The 20,308-nt window shown below is 40.2% G+C and overlaps 1 protein-coding gene across 1 annotated transcript; it reads right to left on the bottom strand.

Moving 5' to 3' along the window:
* Positions 1-105: 105 nt before the first annotated feature.
* TMEM231 (transmembrane protein 231) lies at positions 106-17,697 on the bottom strand. The gene is made up of 7 exons (XM_031458052.2): positions 17,472-17,697; positions 17,212-17,381; positions 6,937-7,065; positions 6,441-6,584; positions 4,656-4,737; positions 2,859-2,964; positions 106-2,480 (listed from the first exon to the last, which is right to left on the bottom strand). Exons 1-7 carry the CDS (start codon positions 17,614-17,616, stop codon positions 2,300-2,302), a joined length of 957 nt encoding a protein of 318 aa, XP_031313912.2. The 5' UTR covers positions 17,617-17,697; the 3' UTR covers positions 106-2,299.
* Positions 17,698-20,308: the final 2,611 nt, after the last annotated feature.

Here is a 20,308-nt window from a genome sequence, read left to right as displayed (position 1 = left end):
CAGACAGCTTATTTTCTTTAGTTTTCTGTAATTACACGTTTTCCCCAACAGGCATTTAAAACTTATGTGGTCACAAAGAAACATTCCTTTTAAAAAGCGTGAACATGAAGAGAAGGAAAGGCGAAGACTTTATTAACCTTAGATGATAGGACCTAAATGGGGGTTTCTGGACCTCACCTGATTCAAACAGAAACTGGATAATCATTTGGCAAAATTAGTGATTTTCCTTGCCAAACATTAAATGTCTCAAACCCTGACTTAGCTATGGGTTACAGTTCAGTTAATAAAATCCTGTTTATTTCTCACCTTTTTCTCCTCTTGCAACTATACTGGTGTGATTCAGGTTCAGAAGCTACCAACATCTGATCCGTAAATAACTGGATCTTCATCAGACACAGCTGTAAATTTCCAGCCTGTGGTTTTCACATGCCATGTTGATTCCACCAAAAACTCACATTTACTGGGGGCTGGGCCAGAAGACTTCTGCCAAGAAGTGAACAAAAGCTCCAAGGTCTTTTGGCAGAGCCCTGGCAAAGCAAGGCAGCTGGTGAGTAATGAAGAGAAGTGTGCACACCTCTGCCTTCCCCATCCTTCCCTTTTCCAAATACTCTCCTTCTAAACAGCCACATGCAACCTTCCAGTTTGAACATTTTAATTAGAAAGTTACATCATGGGCCTTTGTACACATTTTGCAGAAAAGTAATTTGATAAAATGCAAAGTCATGTTAGCTATGTTTCCATATCTCTCTACCTTTTGGTGATTCAAACCAGAAACAGTTTTTCATTTAAATCTCAAGGAAAAAAACTTTAGGCATATAAACAGCACTAAATATTAAAATGAAAGGCAGAGGGGTCAGTGTTAGGATATTTCTGTGCTTGAATACTTCAAAATAGCTTTGTTTCCAAAACCCTATTTTGGTCAGCCTGAAAGAAAAGGTGCTGTGGAATTAAGAACTGAGTCTCCAGGGTACACTGAGGCATGCACTCAGGAGGGTGTCTTTGGGTGGGATTGCAGAGGGCACGTCCTTCCAGTGTCAATGACGTCTCAGGATCATAAAGCAGGCCCAACTGTCCTTAGGGCGAGAATGGAGAATCCATCCACATGAGACAGAAGAGGCCCATTCTGGTGGTCTCTTCCGCGGACACTCAGTTATGAGGGCAACCTGGCTGGACTGCGTGCCATTCTGCTAATGGCCCAGCCAGGACTGGCCTGCCCGGGCTAGCATCCTCTCTATCCCCTCCCTGCTCCTTGTGGATCCTCCCCAAAGCGGCCCACTCTGATGGGCACCCTGTTCCTTAGGCACAGGAAATACAAGTAACTGGGCTTCCCACTAGCCCTCCAAGTAAACTCTGTGGTTGTCAGGCAGTGGGAGCCAATACCAACAACAGCTCCTCTGTCACCCGTATCCTTTTCCAGAAGGGGGAGGGCTGTCAAGGAGAAGGAGTGGCAAGTGTCCAGGCTGTTGGGTGAGGGCCAGAGAGAAAGAACCTGTTGTTACACTCCTTACTTCCCCCACTGTTGCTGAGGGGCTTGTGAATGAAACAGCACATCTGACTGCAGCCTGCTATTCCAGGGGCACAGACAGAGGGCAAAGAGCCAGCCCCAGCAGGGCAGGGATAAAGGGCTGTTCAGCTGAGCTGCTGACAGACGACTGTCTGTTAGGCTCAGGGCAGGTGGACGGATGGTCCTGGTGTCCTCAAGTTGCCCGCCCTCCCGCACGTGCACACATGTGCTCTCGAGCACTCCCCTTCTCTCTCCAGTTCCCCAGTAAAAGGCCTCTTAGTTGTGGAAATCAGTTCTGAATAGGAAACTTAGATGCCCAGGAGTGGAAAGTGCTGATGATTTGCATATCTATCACCAGAGAGCCCTGAAAAGAGTAAAGCATGGTTTACAATGGGGGAAGAAATGCATAGCATGTTTCTCAGTTCAAGAGAGGAAAAGTCTCTGCTTGACCAGAGATGGGACTCTTTCCAAGATGTCTGAACTGACTGTATGTAGTTTTTCTGAAATTCAAGTCTGAGGCAAAAAAAACCAAAAACAAAAACAAAAGCAAATTATAGCCTTCGGGAACCCTCAGATGTTTCCTAAGACTAGTCCCTGATTATTTTTGCAGGAGCTTAGAAGATATGCAATTTGTGTAGAGGAAAATTAGAAAGGATTGTTCTTTGTCTCCCATAGGAAAAGCACACATGTGGGCAAGTGTCCATGAGCTTTTCGTAAGTTTCCTAACACGGCAGTTCTCAGAAGACAACAGTGAGGTAGCCAGGGTCCTGCTTAGAGTTTTCAGAAAGGGTCTTCTTATGATAAATGCTCCTTATACAGTTCTCCACAAGGCACTGCTGGTACAGAGACTGTGGTCACCACCTGATTTTGAAACACAAATCTTTTGATTCTTTCAAATACCCAGAGGAAGATAAGTAGGATACTGACATACTGGACCCAGGCAAACTTCATCATTTCCCAGAATCCTGGTAGATAAGTACAAACAGTTAAGGAATCACAGATGACATTTTCTAAGTAAATGTTAAACCAAAGGTTTAGTTTAGACAGAAAATGGCAAAAATGTTTCAAATACCCTTAAGATAAAAGAGGTAATAAAAGATTATTAAGATATAAATATGGATGATTCTGACCTAGAAGAATTGCTCAAAAAAAAAAAAACAACAAAAAAAATGAACAGGAAATGAATATTTTTTCCTGTATGAACTGCAGGGAGACATAGTCATTTGTGTGGGGCTACAAGAATATAGCAATTTCCAATCTGAGGCTTCCCACATCTGTTCTTCCTTGGGACAACTGAGGAATACTTTTCTTTTTTGAAACTGAGCTACTGTTGGCCCTTTAACAGAAAGGATATGAAATGACTTCCACTGGGTATCGGATGACAGCATTAATCACAAATGGAGCTTCTGCAGCTCTTCCCACCAGCCAGATGGGGTTGGTGTCAGTCAGGATGGTGGTTACTGCAATACAATCAGGAGTCAATCTGTGAATGCTCTCTTTGGCAATAAGATATGGGGGACTATAAAAATACTCTGACCTCACAGGCAAATTCTGCACTTCAGAACTCACCCCAAAGAAATAATTCAAAAGGAAAGGGAAATTGAATGAGCAAAGTTGCTCACATATTATTTGTTAAAATACTTGTCAAAATACTTGTGTTGAAAACTTAAAAACAGTTTGTGTTCTACAGCTATTGAATGGCTAAGCAAAGGAATACTATGCTACCACTAAAAAGGAAACCAACTAAACTAACACAACACTGTAAATCAACTATATTTCAATAAAAATAAATGGGGGGGAATATATAGCTCAGTGGTAGACTGCATGGTTAGCATGCATGAGGTCCTGGGTTCAATCCTTAGTACTCTTGTTAAAAAAAAAATCACTAAATAAATAAACCTAATTAACCCCCCCAAACCAACCATCAAACAAAATAAATAAAAATAATAAAAAAGAGTATAAATCAGAAAAAAAAAACAATTAAAACTCTGTAGCAGCATGGGGAAATGTTTATATTACAAAGTACAAAAAGTAAGTTGGATCATAAAGTATCTTTAAACTATGATAGGAAAAGAAAAAAAAGACATTATGAACTCATCTATAAAACAGAAACAGACTCACAGACATAGTAAACAATCTCATGGTTCCTGGGGAAAGGGGGTGGGAAGGGATAAATTTGGGAGTTTGAGATTTGCAAATGTTAGCCACTATATATAAAAATAGATAAAATATAAGTTTCTTCTGTATAGCACAAGGAACTATATTTAATATCTTATAATAACCTTTAAGGAAAAAGAATATGAAAATGAATATATGTATATACATGACTGGGACATTGTACTGTACACCAGAAATTGACACATTGTAACTGACTGTACTTCAAAAAAAAAAGGAGCTGTATAAAAAAAAAAATCTGTGTACGGACAAAGACTGAAAGGAATAAAGAAAGACAAGCTGATTTATAGATAAATGCTTTTAAGTTGTATTCTAAAATTCCTTTATTTTTGGAACAATGCTCCTAGTGCATTACATAAAATTAGGAAGAAATACTGAAATTGTAGTCTCCTGACTTAAATGTCTGTGTATAGTATTATGATGTCTGGTTGCCAAGCAATGCTTGGAGGCTTTTAGAGAAAAACCTCAGACGACCAACCAGCCAGACGTGCTGAGTCAAGCACACGAGACAACCAGAGAGCCTCGCCTCTGTAAGGGATGGACATTCTCTGTCTTCCACCCAGAACCTTGGATGCTCGCTCCTACTTCGGCCGCTGATACAGAGTGAGTCACTCACATTCCCTATATCCATCTGAAAACTATGGAAAGCACCCTGTCTTTGGCTTCTTTTACAGGTATGGTATGGGATGTAACTCAATTAGGGTTATATATAAAGAAAAAGAAACCCATTAAGCCAGTGTTGAGATAAATATGGCATTGAATTAGCACTAACCTGCTGGACCACAGAAGTAATGGTGGGGAGGCCTTTAGGAGAAAAAGGCCAAAACTTGAGTAGCCTATTCACTTCCATTAACTGAGCATTTACTGGTTTTGACATTTGCATATGATAAGGGCCCCAATTCTGTTTCTCTCCAATTCCCCCATAAATCTGGAAAGTCCTTGAGAAGCAGTGGGATGAACTCTCCTCAAGACTCACCGTTCCTTTCCTGATAGGCAGCAACAATGTGGGTGAGGTCGTAGTCACGGGCAAAAGGGCTGGTCCCGTTGATTACAGATACCTGGGATGTGGCGGGAGGATGTGGGGTGAGCACCCAAGAGACTTCCCCTCATGTTTTTTCTATCCTCTTGCCCACACAGGCTGATCTCAGAGACCACCCTCTTATGCTTGGTGGCCTATTCCAGTATCGATAATCTTTTCTTCAATGATGAATGAACTCTTGTGCAACAATTTAAGCCATTTATTCTCAGTCTTTTCTTTGGTAGAGATGGAAACAAGGGGTCAATATCCACCTTTTAGAGGTTTTAAAGCTATTTATAAAATACCCTTCTTTATTCCAATGAGAGAAGTAATTCCTTTAATTTTTTTAAGAGAACACATTTTCAACTCCTTTTTCTTTTTCTTGCTCTTGCCTGGATGCTGTCTAATTTATCTCTTAATTACCTTTTATCTTTTTCAATTGTCTCTTAGTTATCTTTTAAACGTAGAGATGGAAATAGGATAAAGTACAAATAGTAAGCACATAATCCTTTGAAAAAGATCTGCCCACTAATATATTCCCCTAGACATAATCTAATATACAAACCTTCAAATAAAAAGGGCTATGTTAACTTTATGTCTTACAGTCCCTTCCTTTTTAAAAAACATATGTTGATTTACAGCTATGTGACCACAAATCCCAGTTTATACAGAACAGCGCCTATAGTAACTGGTAACATCTCACTTTCACTTTCAAAAGCAGCCCAGCCCAACTAATACGGGTCTCCTTGTGATAAAACAAAGGTTAGTGATGAATGATCAGATGCATGAGTGCTGGCCTCCGACAGTAACATGGTTCTGTTACTTTCAAGCTGTGGGACTTTGGGAAAATTAATTAATCCCTGTTAAGTCCCAGTTTTCCCATGTGTGAAATGAGAGAGTTCACTCTCTCAACAAATCTGTCTGCGTGCTTACAACATGGCAGGCATGGTTCGAAGCACTGAGGTGAGAGGACAGATGTCAGCGCTTTTGCCGCTGAGAGAGATGGCAAGTGAACAAAATGAAACTTTTTTTTCAGATTTCAGGCGGAGGTAAGAGGGGTAAATCTGGGTGAGGGAAGATGGAGAGAGAGGGGAATGCTCTTTAGAAGGAGTGTCAGGGAAGGACCGTGCTCAGGGGCTTTGAACAGGAACCAGAATGGAGTGGTAGATTAAGTAGAGGGGATCCTTGGCAGAGGGAGAGTTAAGTGCAAAAACCCTGAGGCAGGAGCTGCTTGAAGACCTGCAAAGAGGCCCGTATGTCTGGAAAGGAGCAAAAGGAACAATGACAAGACAGCTGGGAAACTGCAAAAGAAGGTACCTCACGAGGCTGCTGTGATGATTAAATGAGATGCTATATTTAAACCTCTTAACTCAGGGCTGGCATAATGCTTAACAACAGTGGTTAATATTCTTTTTCAAATGTTTTATGCGAACTGAAAAAGATCACTTGGAATATGCCGTGTGTGTTTGTGTGTGTGTGTGTGTGTGTGTGTGTGTGTGTGTGAGTGTGCTCAAAATCTACAAACAATTCAGTTCTTAGATAAACACAAATTTTTTTTTCTCTCTTTTTAGATGTAACTACAGGGTTGCCTGTCTCTGTACTTTGAAATAATTCCTCAGAAATACTTTTCTGTGCCACCCACAGAGAAATGCTATTTCCAACTTTCCTTTCTCCCTCTTCAAAGAACCTGATAAGCAGTAACTTATAGATACAGAAGAGATGGACAGTAAGAAGCATCCTTACGTTGTATCGAGTATCAAGGCCACCATAGCTCAGGGGCTGCTTCTGCTGCAGCCGCAGGTCTCCGTTCACATATAACTGGGACCCTGGAACAGCGAAGGAGGATTGGAGAAACGCCATGCTCTGCATCACAAATGTCGACATCCTCTGAAGTCATTAGAAGGAGAGACAATATCAATTTCAGTCAGATCAGAAGGGCTCTGAGTTGTAAGCGTCACCTGTCTGTGGTTGAAGCCTAGTGGTCCCTCCCGTACCTAGCTTAGCCCCGCAGGAAGCACTCTGCCCAGAACCCTCTGAGCTAGTAAGTGCTCATATAAATTAGTATGACTTCAATGAAAGATATTTGATTTTAGGCCAATTTAACTTAGGCAGTAAAGTCCCGAAATACACCTCTGAAGAGAGCCTTCTGCAGTGTGGGTTTTCCTAGAAATCAAAAAGGGGCTCTGTTTTACTGAAAGACAAAAGAGAGAGGACGAGCTTCCTTAGGGAACTAACTCACGTGCAATTGGTAGGAGAAAGTCAAAATGAGCTGCACACCAAGAACGTGCTCCGTGGACTGCAGGGGAAGCTCCAGTTTAAAATGTAACATGTCCATTTTCCCATCCTGGTTCCTGTCTTCTTCTCTAGTCTAGGAAATCCAAAAAAGGCCAAGGATTCCTGGTCCTTAGTAAGTCTGGGAGAAATCCATACCACTGCTGTACATACACTGTGACTCATAGTTCTGCTGCACACAGGCATTATCTCCCTCACTGAGAGGAAAAAGAGAACAAATAGCTACAAGTGGATCACTACTGGGGAAAGAGACATGTGCACCGTCCCGGAACTGCACACTCCTGCTTCTCAAAATATTCTAGGGCCAAACTGAATGGGAACTTGAACTGGCAGTAACAACACTGTAAACATTTGGGTGCATTTTTTCTTTTTCAGTTGTCTCATTTGATCTTTTCTGTTTTGTTGCTGGTGTTTTCTTTCTTTTTAAGAAACATGCCTGAGTTTGTATGAACACTGATATAGCACATCAGAACTGACTTCTACTTCTCCAGAAGTCAACTTTTTAAAACAGGAAGGAAAGAATCCTAATCATTTGCATTCCCTGAACAGACTCAGCATAAAAACACCAAGCTCTACTTATATAATCTTTAACCACAGTGTCTTTGCTTCAGATTCTCAGTGTTGGACTGATGTCAGGGCTTTAAAGCCTAGTGCACCTTTTAGTACCAATCAATACAATGAAAAAGAAAGCTAAGGAAAATCAGTAAGCCATTAAAACTACACTGGTACTTTATAAATTATGTACATGAAAGTAGGGAAAACAGATCCAAAGAGGGAAAAAGACAAATTACAGCTCATTAAAAAAACACCAGAACCCACTCTTGCTTCCCAGTGACCCTCAAATGACTAGCAGGAAAGACAGTCCCTGAAATGCAATCACTGGTGACATGATTCCTTGGCACAACTCTGGATCTTGTTGCTACAACCGATCCTTTTCCACTGTAGGTTCCCAGAAGGATTCTGCTATGGTGTATCAACACTCCCATCTGAATTCCCCATCAACTGATTCATTTGGTTTTCCACCATTACCTTTATTCGGGGAAAGAGATTCTTTGTTCTTTTTCAGGCTAATAAGGTCGTTTGAGATGGAGATATCTCAGTTTTCAGAAACTTTCAATCATTTCTTTCCTTCTAGACAATAATGTCCTTATCCTGGGCCTTGTTATAGAGAAACCTACCCTCTCTCTTCTGTTGGATACGACTTTCTCTGTCCTGTTCCATCAGCTTTGCAGGTGTAGGGGAGGGATATCTGTTACCAGGGCTGACAATCAAATTACCGAGACAATTATGTATTAGCAATTATGAGTAGGAGGGAAAAGAGGCTGCCTTGTCTTCCTGTGAATTTTTTTCAGTTGGTACCTGGGAAGACTCAGAAGACAATGTCAGGTTAACTCTCTGTAGTGGATCCATGGCTCCTGGATCTTTAGGTTTGGATGGGAAGGCAAAGATCCACAACTTGCCAGAGAGGATAGTGGCCATGAGGGAACTGCCATAAGAATCCAGACTCTAACACAGCCTGAGAGGGAGAGAAATCCATTTCATTTGACCTTTACAATAAGTCTAAGGTAAGCAGAGCAAGTACTATCCCCACTGTATAGATGTGAAAATCAAGGCTCAGGGAGACTAAGGGAATTACGGGGTATGGCTAGTAATGGTGAAGACGGAATACGGAGCCACATCTTCGACTTCAAATCTGGTTCTCTTTCCAGGACTAAAATGTCCAGATTTAAAATAAACTCAAGGAGCAGATGTTGGGTAGGGCAGCAGATCTTTCTGCAAAAAGCTAGCATCAAAAGCATGAGTGTAAGTTTGTATGCTTGTTTGTACACACACTTTTACTCCAGGTTCACAGAGGACAGAGATCTGGCACAGAACCATTATTAGTGTTTACTTGTTAAATCCACTCATTAACCTGTCAAGTATTTTCTGAGGGCCAACCATGTGCCAGGCATTGCTTCAGGTGCTGGAAATGTAATGGCAAACAAGTCCCCACTCTAATGAATCTTACATTCCCAGCCAGCGAGGCAGAAGGTAAATCATAAACACGTGCCAATATCAGGGAGTGATAAGTGCCACAAAGAAAAATGAAGCAGGCTCCCTTCTTGAGGGACCAAGGGTAGAATTTTTATAGTAAGTGTTCAGAGAAGTCAGGTGAAGTGAAGTGATAAGGGACAGAAACGTCTTGGGGAAGAGTGATCCAGGCTAACAAAGTGCATGAGCTCTGGGGAAATGTGGGTCAGGGTTTAAGAGTGTGAGATGAGGCCAGTGCAGCTGAGCACAGTGCATGAGACAGAGACGGTGGAAGATGAGGGCCAGGACAGGACCACTGAGATAAGTGATGGTGCAAACGCATCTCCCACAGAAGACCTGTCGCCATGTAAGACTCTCACTCCCTTGGGGCTGGCAAGGTGGGTGACATTGCTGTGCTATCACTTGGGACTTCTGATAAAATCAATGGTCTAATTCTATTTACTTCAAATCAAGCTTAACACAAAATGCAACAGCTACAAAGGCACGTGTTCAAAGAGCTAATACTTCTTTAACACAAGTTCAAGGTTAGTAACTAAAATCCAATTGGTGTGCCTGGCTAAGAGAATTCATAAGTCACTCCATCACCTTATTTTTATAAGCTATATGTACAACTTGGAGAGATTTTTTATATCCATGGACTCTCCTATCTCATCCCTCTGCATATCCCAGAAGTACTAATACTTGGAATGGTGACAATTAGCAATAATTAGAGAGGCAGGTACTGTCGTGCTCTTTATATAATTACATTGAGGGCAAGAGAGGATATGGAACCCAATGACAGAACTGGGGCTAGGACTTAAGTTTGCTGACTCCTGATTCAATGCTCCTCTGTAATAGCCCATATGAACCCTAATTTCAAAGATTTCTGGTGGTTATAACAAGTTAATGCTTTACAGATACATGTGAAATCAATACTAACATACTAGGTAAAGATAAATACAGGCATTGTTGGACTTAGTCAATGCCCATCAGTCCATCTGCATCAATCAGGGCCCAAACAGGAAGAAGGAAACTAAAATAAAGTTACTTTAACAGGGGAAATTTAGTATAGGGGATCATTAATAACATAGGTATTAGTGGACTAAAAAGGCAAAAAGGAAACACTGTTTACAGGGTAACTGCAGGAAGCAGCTCCCATGCCTGGGGCTGGAGAAGAGGCTGGCATTACAAAGAGCTGGGATGTAGACTTCAAGAAGGGAGTGCTGTCCAGTTGGTGCTGGTACCTCTGGAGCTTGGAGGAAGAACCCAAAGGAGTGGATAAGGCTGGAGGAAGGATGGACTCCTTGTTTGCATCACACCAGCAATGGTTCTTCACCCTGGTTGCAATTTCTGGTTTTCTTCCACTCCCAGAACAAGGCTCACCATGCCTCCTACTGGCAGTACCTAGGAGGCAGTGGGCAGAGGAGAATGTGGTTTTCGGTACTTCAGCCTGAGCATCACAAAGCCGAATATAGGAGGGTAGGTTTGGAGCTGAGGCAAGACCTAATAACCAGTATAGCATCTGCTGTAGCAGTAGCTATAAATTTAACTAGTGCTGTTGTTTCCAGAGTGCTCTGACTTGCACCATTTTCCCCATCAGGGATTCTACAGTATTTGATAGTTTGCTGGAATTTTATTTGGCTTCTATTTGTTTTCATACTTTTTACTCTTTAGAGTCATATTTTTTTAATTGAAGGTTAATCTCCTAGTTTATACCAGTGTCCATTTTACCATACACTTGTCCTCACTGAGTGTTCCATTTTTTCTTTTTATGCTGAAAACACTCTTTGGCACAAGTCTTTGGGTCTCCAGCAAAGTAGGGATTGCTACTTCATGGCTCCTAGGCTTGTAAAGTCCTTGCCACCTGTATTTCAGTGAATCTAAGATATCATCAATTATAAAATGTACCTATACCAGTAAAAACCAAAAATACTTCCAATTAAACTATGACACAATGCTTTCTAATCACTGAGTATTTATTTTATACTTATTGAAAGAGCTTTTAGACTTAGGCATATTTATATGAGAAACCATATTTATGCACATAGAAAAATATAAGCAAAATAAATTGATCCACAGATTCTTAAAACTTCTTTTGAATCACTTTTTGACTCAATATTATCCATACTTTCCTATACAGTTTTGTCCTTTGTGCCATGCAGCACACTGGTGACACAGCGTGATTTAGAAAAACTTTCACAAAGGGAACTACAATCTATTGCTCTGGGCTCTTAAGCAGCCTTTAGAATAATGTGGAGCTATCCTACCTTTAAGTGCCTCTTGAACCTTCCCTTACCTGCTTATCATTTGGCTCTTAGAGTTAAAATAGTGTTTTAATTACTATCTCTGGATCTTCTTTCAAGCTGCTGATGTTCCTTCTGCAAGTTCTGATGCTGACACTTTTGATGTTTGCACATATGTAGGCAATGAGGACTAGCCAAGCCTGCCTTCTGGCCAACAGCTATTGTTAAGATACCACAGACAGGCAGACACTCTCTGATTTTGTAGATGTGATAAAACATGTCTCAGGCAGTACTCTCCACTCATCTTCCTGCACCCTCGTACAGCTTTCAGTCTCCATGCACTCCAGGTCACAGATGCTTAATGAGCCAAGTCAGGCTCATTGAGGGAAAAAGGTCACTCTTAGCTTTTTTTCTTCTCTCATTACAAACAAGAAACTGGACTTTTAAAGCAATCAAAAGCACAGGGATTTTAGAGATGCTATTCAAGGTGAGAGGACCAAATCAGCAGCAAGGCCATTTCTGACTTCTGGGGCATTTTCCCATATTAGCATCCACAAAGCCACCTCCAAGCATTCGGTCAAACTTTGACCTAAAACCACTGCTTCCTTTTCTTTCTGGGTAGGTGTGGTCAGTCAGCTTTATGTTCAGAGTTAGGGAAGGGTTTTTTTTTTTTAACACTAAGGGTTAAGGGTATAAGATATGGAGTAAGAAATCCTTGAGCTATAGTCTGACTATTCACTCGAGAGTTAGAAATCATGTTACTTCTGAGGCTTATTCTCTTCATCTTTAAAAATAGGGTTAGAAACTCTACCTCATAAGGTTACTGTGAGGCTTAAAGAGATAATATATATAAAAAAATAAATGGCTAACACTTCACTAAGTGATCGTTAAAGGTCAAGTACTATGTAGAGGACTTTAAGTGTATTACCATATACCAGAGGCACAGTAAGTTATTAAAATTTTTTTAACTATGGTTTGTAAGCATTTCACCAGGGTATCACCTCCTTGCTTTAAAAAAAAAAGACATAATGCACATACGATAAAATTCACCCTTTTAAAATCTATAATTCAATAGATTTTAGTATATCCACAAAATTGTGCAACTATCACCATTAATTCTAATTTCAAAACATTTTCATCATCCCAAAAACAAACCACATACTCATTAGCAATCATTACCCATCTCTCCCCTCCACCAATTAATTCCCCAGGCTTCTAGAATCCCTAATCTACTTTCTGTCTCTACAGATTTGTCTGTTCTGGACATTTCACCTAAATGGAATCATACAATATGTGCTGTTTTGTGGCTGGATGATTTCACTTAGTATGTTTTTCAAGTTTGTCTGTGTTGTAGCACATATCATGACTCCATTCCTTTTTGTGGTTGGGTAACATTCTATTGCAAGGATAGAACACATTTTGTTATCCATTCACTTGTTGATGGACATTTGGGTTGTTTCCACTTTTTTTGAATTGCTATTCCTATTATGAATAAGGCTGCTACGAACATTTGTGCGAAGTTTTTGTGTAGACATGTGTTCTCAATTCTCTGGGGTACACACATGCCTAGGAGTGGGAATGCTGGGACACATGGCAACTCTATGTTTATCTTTTTGAGGAACTTCAAACTATTGTCCAAAGTAGCTGTGCCATTTTATATACTTATCTGCTTTTAAATTTTTACGTTTTGGGGTTTGCTTTTGTTTTACAAGGCACTTTCTAAATTTTTCCTTTAAAAATTGTTGTCATTATAATTTAAAAACCTTGAATATGTATTACATTCCCATGGCACAAAATTTAAGTGGTACAAAAGTGTATGCAATGAAAAGGTTTCTCTTCCACCTTAACCTCAGCCAGCTAGTTCCTTCCCCAGAGCTAGCAATGTTGGTGGTTTCTTCTGAGTTCTTCCAGAGATAGCCAAAGCATAGATGTATGTACATGTACATACACACATTCATATATATATTTTTTGTTATTTTTCTATTATTTTTATACAAATAGAAGCATGTCATATACAATTTTTATTTTTTATACTTACCAATTTCTCTTACAAGTAATTCCACATCAATATATATAAATCCACTTTATTTTAAAAAAAAGCTATGTACCATTCCACTGGGTAGATGTACCACAGTTTCTTCACCAAGTTTTCAATTGTTAGATAGGTGGTTTACCATCTTTTGGTATTACAATGCTGCAATGAGCAACTCTTCTTTTTGTTTTTTTCTTTTGGAGGGAGAGGTAATTAGGTTTAGTAGAGGTACTGGGGATTGAATCCAAGACCTCGTGCATGCTAAGCATGCACTCTATCACTTAACTATACCTCCCCCCATCAATGAACAACTTTTTACGTATGTCATTTAACATGTGTGCACAAGCCTTAAAGATACCTTACTAGAAGTAGAAGCAGGCACATGAATTGGTAATTCTGACGAATATGGACAAACAGTCCTTCAAAGAGGTTATATTAATCTACACTCCCACTAGTGCTACACTGGCGTGAATGTGTAACTCTGTACATCCTGCCCACTATGTTATCAGACTTCAATTCTTGCCTATTTGATAGATAAAAATAATATTTCAATGTATTCTTAATCTGCATTCATCTAATTATGACTGTGATTTCGTACCTTCAAGAGTTACATGTGGCTGCCTCTCTCTCACTCGCTCCTCTTTGGAGACTGCCTGCACTGTCTATGGAGTGTGTAGCTACTTTTACTTTAACCTGAGCACCCAACCCCCACACCTTGTGGCCTTTTTCCTGCCTTTTGAAACAGCCTACACTCTATGCAGTATGTATCTCTCTAAATAAATCTACTTTTACTCAAAAAAAAAAAAAAAGAGTTACATGTGTTTAGTCTTCTATAAATTATTCATATTCTTTGCCCTTTTTAAACTAGGTAGTTGGTCTTTTAATTATGGATCTATAGGCACTTTATGTTAGGAAAATTAGCCCTTTACAAATGATACAAATAGTAAAACTTATTTCCTAGTGGTCATTTGTGTTTTGACTTTGCTTGTGGTTTTCACCAGGCCAGTAATTTTTAAAATTATTTTTATATACTTGCATTTATCAAAAAAGTTTCTTTCTCGGTTCATAGATTTTGTCATACTCAGAACAGCCTTTCCTACTCCAAGATATAAAAGCTTTCACTCATTTGTTTCAATATGTTTATGACTTCATATTTTAAATGATCTATTGGACTTTAATTCTGTTGTACAGTCCTGAGGACTGGCTCCATCTTTACTCACTGCCTTAAAATACCACCTTGTATTATCCTACTTTTTCTCCTAGAATTTTTGCTTTTTTTCCTGTACTTCCCCTTATATCTTCTAATTCATTTATTTGTATCTCATGATTTCAAACTATTCTCAAACCAAGAGCTCAGCCAGGAAGTAAGCAAATGATTTACTGAGAAAAACTGTAGATGACAAGGTCACAAATTACTTATAGACAAAGGCCTAGAATGGATAGGGAGAAAAAAGACTAAGAAAAAGGAGCTTTGTTTTATGCTTTGCAGTGTAAAATTACCCAGTATTAAAGAGGATTAATAGTTCTAGGCACATAAAAATAAGAGGTAGCCTTGGCTTCATAAAATCACACACACACAGGCAGGGGGTAGGTGGGCAGTGCTCTCAAGGGAGTGGTTTCTGGTTACAGAGATAAGATAAACAATCCAACTGGGAAGCCAACCAGTTGTGGTGGATGAACCAGTGAAATGAGCAAATGAATGAAACCTAATGCTGTATCCTTGTTTTCAGGATTATTTCTTTGAATCAAGTAACCAGAAGAGGAATACACAAATGCAAAGAAAAAAATTTCAACCAAAAATGTAAAAGACAGGGAATGCTAACCTAAGTAAAATTAGTTAATTTTGTGTGTGTTTGTAACTTTAAAAAGCCCTTTGTTTCCACTTTTGGAAAGGAAACACACGCATGTAGAATGGGAGACATGCAATGGTATACAGTGAAAAGTAAGGGTACCTCGATGACAGCCTCTCCTCTACAGCCACCCCTCCCCAGAGGCATTACAATCTCAAATAAGAATAAAAACGGGCCACATGTCACTACTGGGGAGGAGCTATTGAAAGAAATTTGTCTTCTACTCCAGTTCTATTTAAAAAATCAATTTACATGGGGAGGGTATAGCTCAGTGGTAGAGAGCATGCCTAGCATGCATGAGGTCCTGGGTTCAATCCCCAGTACCTCCATCAAAAAAAAAAAATCTATTTAAAAGACCTGATCATTTAAAGAATCAAAGTATTCAACAATGTTACAAAAACCAGCAGACTTTCACTCACAGGGCAAATATTTTCATTTATCTGATTATTTAGAAATGTATCTCCATGTCTTTAAATAACAATTGCATTGGCACTTCTCAATTTCTGTTTCAGGCATCCTCTATTGTCTTCCCACAAAGAGAGACACAGATTTAGTTTTCTCCCCAACTCCCCTCCTGCCAGCGCTGCCCCCTTTCTATCTCCCCAGTAGAATTAAACTCTTATTTTGGTTAGTCAACATTTATTGTTCACCTAATTATGATTATGTAAATCATATTCACAACTCTGCTTACTTTTCCTTTCCTTACTTTTTATTTTTCTGGAGTTAATAATTATTTGCTTGCTTAGTTTTCTGTGTACTTACACTATTTCAACAAACAGCTTCTACTCCAATTCCTCACACTGTGATGTTTAAAGGTATAATATTGAATCAAAATCTTGCTCACTGAAATATTCTAATAGTGAAAAAGTAAAAGAATCAAATATCCAACAGAAAACTAGTTAAATCCCTTACAGTTTTCCATATCATGAAATACTTTGCAGACCTTAAAAAAGAAGGGGGAAGGGTATAAGCTCAGTGGTAGAGTGTGTACTCAGTATGCACGAGGTTCTGGGTTCAATCCCCAGTACCTCCATTTAAAAAATAAATAAACCTAATTACCTCCCCAAATCAAACAAAAAGTAAAAAAATTAAATAAAAGAAATAAAGCTGATTAATCAGTATTGCTATATGTACCAAACTGAGCCTTTAATTTTGTCATTATATATACCTGTAACTTTAATATTTTACAATAAGCATGCACTTTATAATCAGAAAAAATTTTTAAAGTAGTTAGAAATGTTATCTGAATCATATTTTGTTATTTATATGACCAATCGGGTTTAAAGTTTTTTTGCATTTTATTTAGTTGCTGGGAAAAATGTCTTGATTTTTTTCCCAGCTACACAAATCTGGCTGTACGACAATCATCTCAGAAATGTCTAAAGAGATGCAACTTTGGAAGAAGGAAAACCAAAATTTTCATACTTCTGAACGAAAATGTTTTCGGAAAATTAACGTAAAGGGCGACTGTAAGAAATGCACTTATTCTGAGCCAAATACTAGATCACAGACATTTTCATCCCAGACAGCAGCAGGATGGAGCGGCACCAAAAGAGGCGAGTCCAGGGAAGCAGGACTGAGCCCGCAGCACTTTCTAGGGAGGTTGCTTATTCAACCAGCGCTTTAGCTTCCTGCCCTTTCCGTCCCTAGCGTGTGGTGATGCACAGCTGCAGCAGATAGAGTAATTAAGGAGAACCTGCTCGGCCTTCACGAGTCATAATGCAACTTTCGCAACCACCGCTTCCACCAAGCCAGGCCCACGGAAATGACGCGGGCCAGAGACAGGCTGTCCCCAGGCTTCCAGACTCTGTATAGGACACAGGCGCTCAAAGCAGTGGCTAACTTCCTTGGGGTGGTGGACGGCTCAAATAAAACAACCAATTTACTCTCTAGGAAATTAAACAAAAGCTCAGGCCAGTGAGCCTGCGCACACAACTTCCCTGGGTTCGTGACTCTTTCAGACCCAAGCGGGGCTCCCCCGATGCGGAGCTTGGGGAGGGGGCCGCTCTCCCCCTTCCTCCCATCCGAACCATCCCCATCTCCGCCCAGTCCCGCCGCGCGGGTGGGCCAGGTTAGGAACCACGCACCGAAACGAGCGGGACGCGCAGGTGACTCCCCTGCAGCCGGTTGAAGGCGGGGAACGTGCTCCAGGCGAGGAAGCCGCCGTGCTCGGGTCCCAGCAAGGCCACGAACAGCACCTGGTGCTGGAAGCGCACTGTCGGCTGCTCCGCGTAGCTGCTCCGCTTCAGCCAAAACCCTGAGGTAAAGAAGACGAGAGGCGGGGGGGAGGAGGTGAGGAGGCCGGCGCAGGGATCCGCGTCGCGCATCGGCCTGGGGACAGGCTCACCGTGGCTCCGAAAGGCCACCAGCAGCGGCGAGATGTACGTGAGCGCGGCGACCAACAGCAGGAAGAACGCGGCCTTGGAGCAGAGTCCCGCGCGGTAGCCGCGCTCCACCGGGTGGGAGAAGAGCTCGTAGAGCGCCATGAGCATGGCGCGTAGTCCCGCCGCACGCTCGGGACCCCTGCGCGGTTCCAGAGGCTCTACCAACTTTGGCTTCTCCTGGTTGCCATAGCCTTAGTCACCACGGCAACTGACGGCGCAAGAAAACGAACCAATAGCAAGGACGCGGGGCTTTGGTAGGGGTGGGGCTAAGGGGGGCGGTGCCGATTCGTGGACCTGAATCCTAGCTTTACGCGTTGGGTGCGCTTTTCCAAAGGCTGACCAGAAATACAGTGTTTCCGTGCATCAGTACCGTAGCCATCGCCCTTGTTAATATTTGTGTAAAATAAAATTTTCACAAATATTGATTTAAAATAAATAGCTGAACAACAACAACAAAAATACCTGCATATGTGTCATCTGTATTACCCAATGTGTTTCATTGTATACTTAAGTCCAACTCCTCACAGCACACCCTACATAGGCGAAAACACAGAGAACATAAATATATGTAGCCTTAGTCCTGAACCCGGTCCTGAGCTAAGACCAAACCCAGGTCCCTTCTCTCCAAATTTTCTATTGTTTTCACTATACTCTGTAGCAGGACAGTAGCGGAAACAGGACACCAAACTCCCTGCTCTTCGAGGGATAAGGATAATTACTCTAGCTTTCTCTGCTATACTTTTGTTATCTTATATGGTGCACAAGCTTGGCTACCTGTTTCAGGGGAAGTTACGGTACTCTCCAAAGATAACATTGATTATCTTAATTGAAGGCTCACCTTCCCCTGCCCTCTAGTATCTTGAACATGGCAGAAGGATTTTTTTTTTTAAACATGGTCAACAGCCAAGTTCTTCATCAAAAGGCCCTGAAAGATCACATTGCAGTGCCAAGATAGCGTGAGGTTTGTGCTCAGAATGGAGTTCAGTAGCAGATGCTCCTTTTTTTTGATACTATTTTGAAGGCAACATGAAAGTGGTTTTTTTTTCCTTTCTAGTTTTATTGTGCTATAACTGACATACAGCACTGTATAAGTTTAAGGTGTACAGCATAATCATTTGACTTACATACATCACGAAATGATTACTACAATAAGTTGAGTGAAAATCCATCATCTCATATAGAAATGAAATTAAAGAAATAGAAAAAAAATTTTTGTGATGAGAACTCTTAGGATTTACTCTTAACTTTCATATATAATGTAGAGCAGTGTTAATTATATTTACCATATTGTACATTACAACCCTAGTTCTTACTTATCTTATAACTGGAAATTTGTACCTTTGACTGCCTTTATCCAATTCCCCTTCCCCTCCCCTACCTCTGGTACCACAAATCTGATCTCTTTTATGAGTCTGTTTGCTGTACAATTGACCTACAACACTATGTAAGTTCCTGTTACACAACATAGTGATTAAATATTTCTATACATTTCAAAATGACCACCACGATAAATCTAGTTACCATAATCTAAAAGTGGGTTTTAAGTGAACAGCTGAGATTCTAACAACACAGGCAGAGAGATCAATAACTGCCCACTTGAAAAAACTATCCAGGGTCCTTACCACAGTCCAAGGTGACAATGTCATCAACCATAAGATGTTTTTGACATCTTCTGGTCTAATATTAATTCTTGCTTTAAAGCTTTTCTGGGATGGCAACATAGCTCTTAAGTACAGCAATTGTTAGGCTTAAATCTGTTATGATTCTGACATTATATTATATCTATGCTTTAAGTGAATGTCTTTCATTTATTTACATAACCATTAAAGTAATATTTAGAATAGATGGTTCTAATGTTACCTCCTGAGGGTGGCTCTTCTCTGAGGAAAAGGTGTTTGCCTCCAAACCATCTTCTTTCAGCAGAAGGAAACATACTGTTGCTAGTGTCAGTTTAGTCATTGCTGAAACAGAGGGAAGTGACCACTAAGAATTTAGGTGTATGCAGTGCTTCAGCCTCCCCTGAGATGCCATGAGCTTTGCAAAAGTATTTAATAATAATGGATACTAATATTTACTCTTTGTTTCCATGACTTGAGGAAGCTACTCTTTGTGGTTTTATTTCATTTTTTTTGAGAGACTAATAGGTTTTTTTAAATGTTAAAGATTCTGTATATTGTGTAATTTTCACACATTCAGTACTGAGAACTAACTTTTCAGTTTCCATTTCCATAATTTTCTCGGGTTTTATGCAGTTTACCTCCAAGGAGAAAGAAAGTCATTCTATTAAAACTATGCATTTAAATCATGTTCTACTCCTTTTTAGATGCTCCTTTCCAGGGTCTTTTGAATCAGTTTAGAACTCCTGAGTGTTTGCTTTAACACTTTGCAACATTTATTTCACCTTGGCATTTATATCACTAAACCTTTGGCTTCCAAGTTCCCTCTTCCAACTCCAGCCTTTGTTTCTATCTGTTAAGGAAAGTTTATACTTTGGAAAATGTACCCTTCTCTCTGAAACCTAAGATCCAGATTCTCTGTGAAGTCTTTCTTGGTAAACTTTACTTGGCTTTGTGTCAGCCCCCATTGCCCTAGCCATCCCTCAGTATCCATGTTCACATACTTTTCCAACATTTGAAATTTACTCTGCATGTTTTATAAGCCTGTTAATGTGTAACTGCATATATTCATTATCCTATTTCTCCTCCTGACTCACCTCTTACAACTAACTACCCCATCAAGGAAGGCATCCAGTGTCCTTAGAACATTCAATAAGCTAAATATAATGAACCAATAGGTAAAG

The sequence above is a fragment of the Camelus dromedarius genome, chromosome 9 (assembly GCF_036321535.1).
Source record: "Camelus dromedarius isolate mCamDro1 chromosome 9, mCamDro1.pat, whole genome shotgun sequence".
Taxonomy (NCBI): domain Eukaryota; kingdom Metazoa; phylum Chordata; class Mammalia; order Artiodactyla; family Camelidae; genus Camelus; species Camelus dromedarius.
The sequence above is the reverse complement of the archived record's forward strand: the minus strand, read 5'-3'. Positions and strand labels throughout refer to the sequence as shown.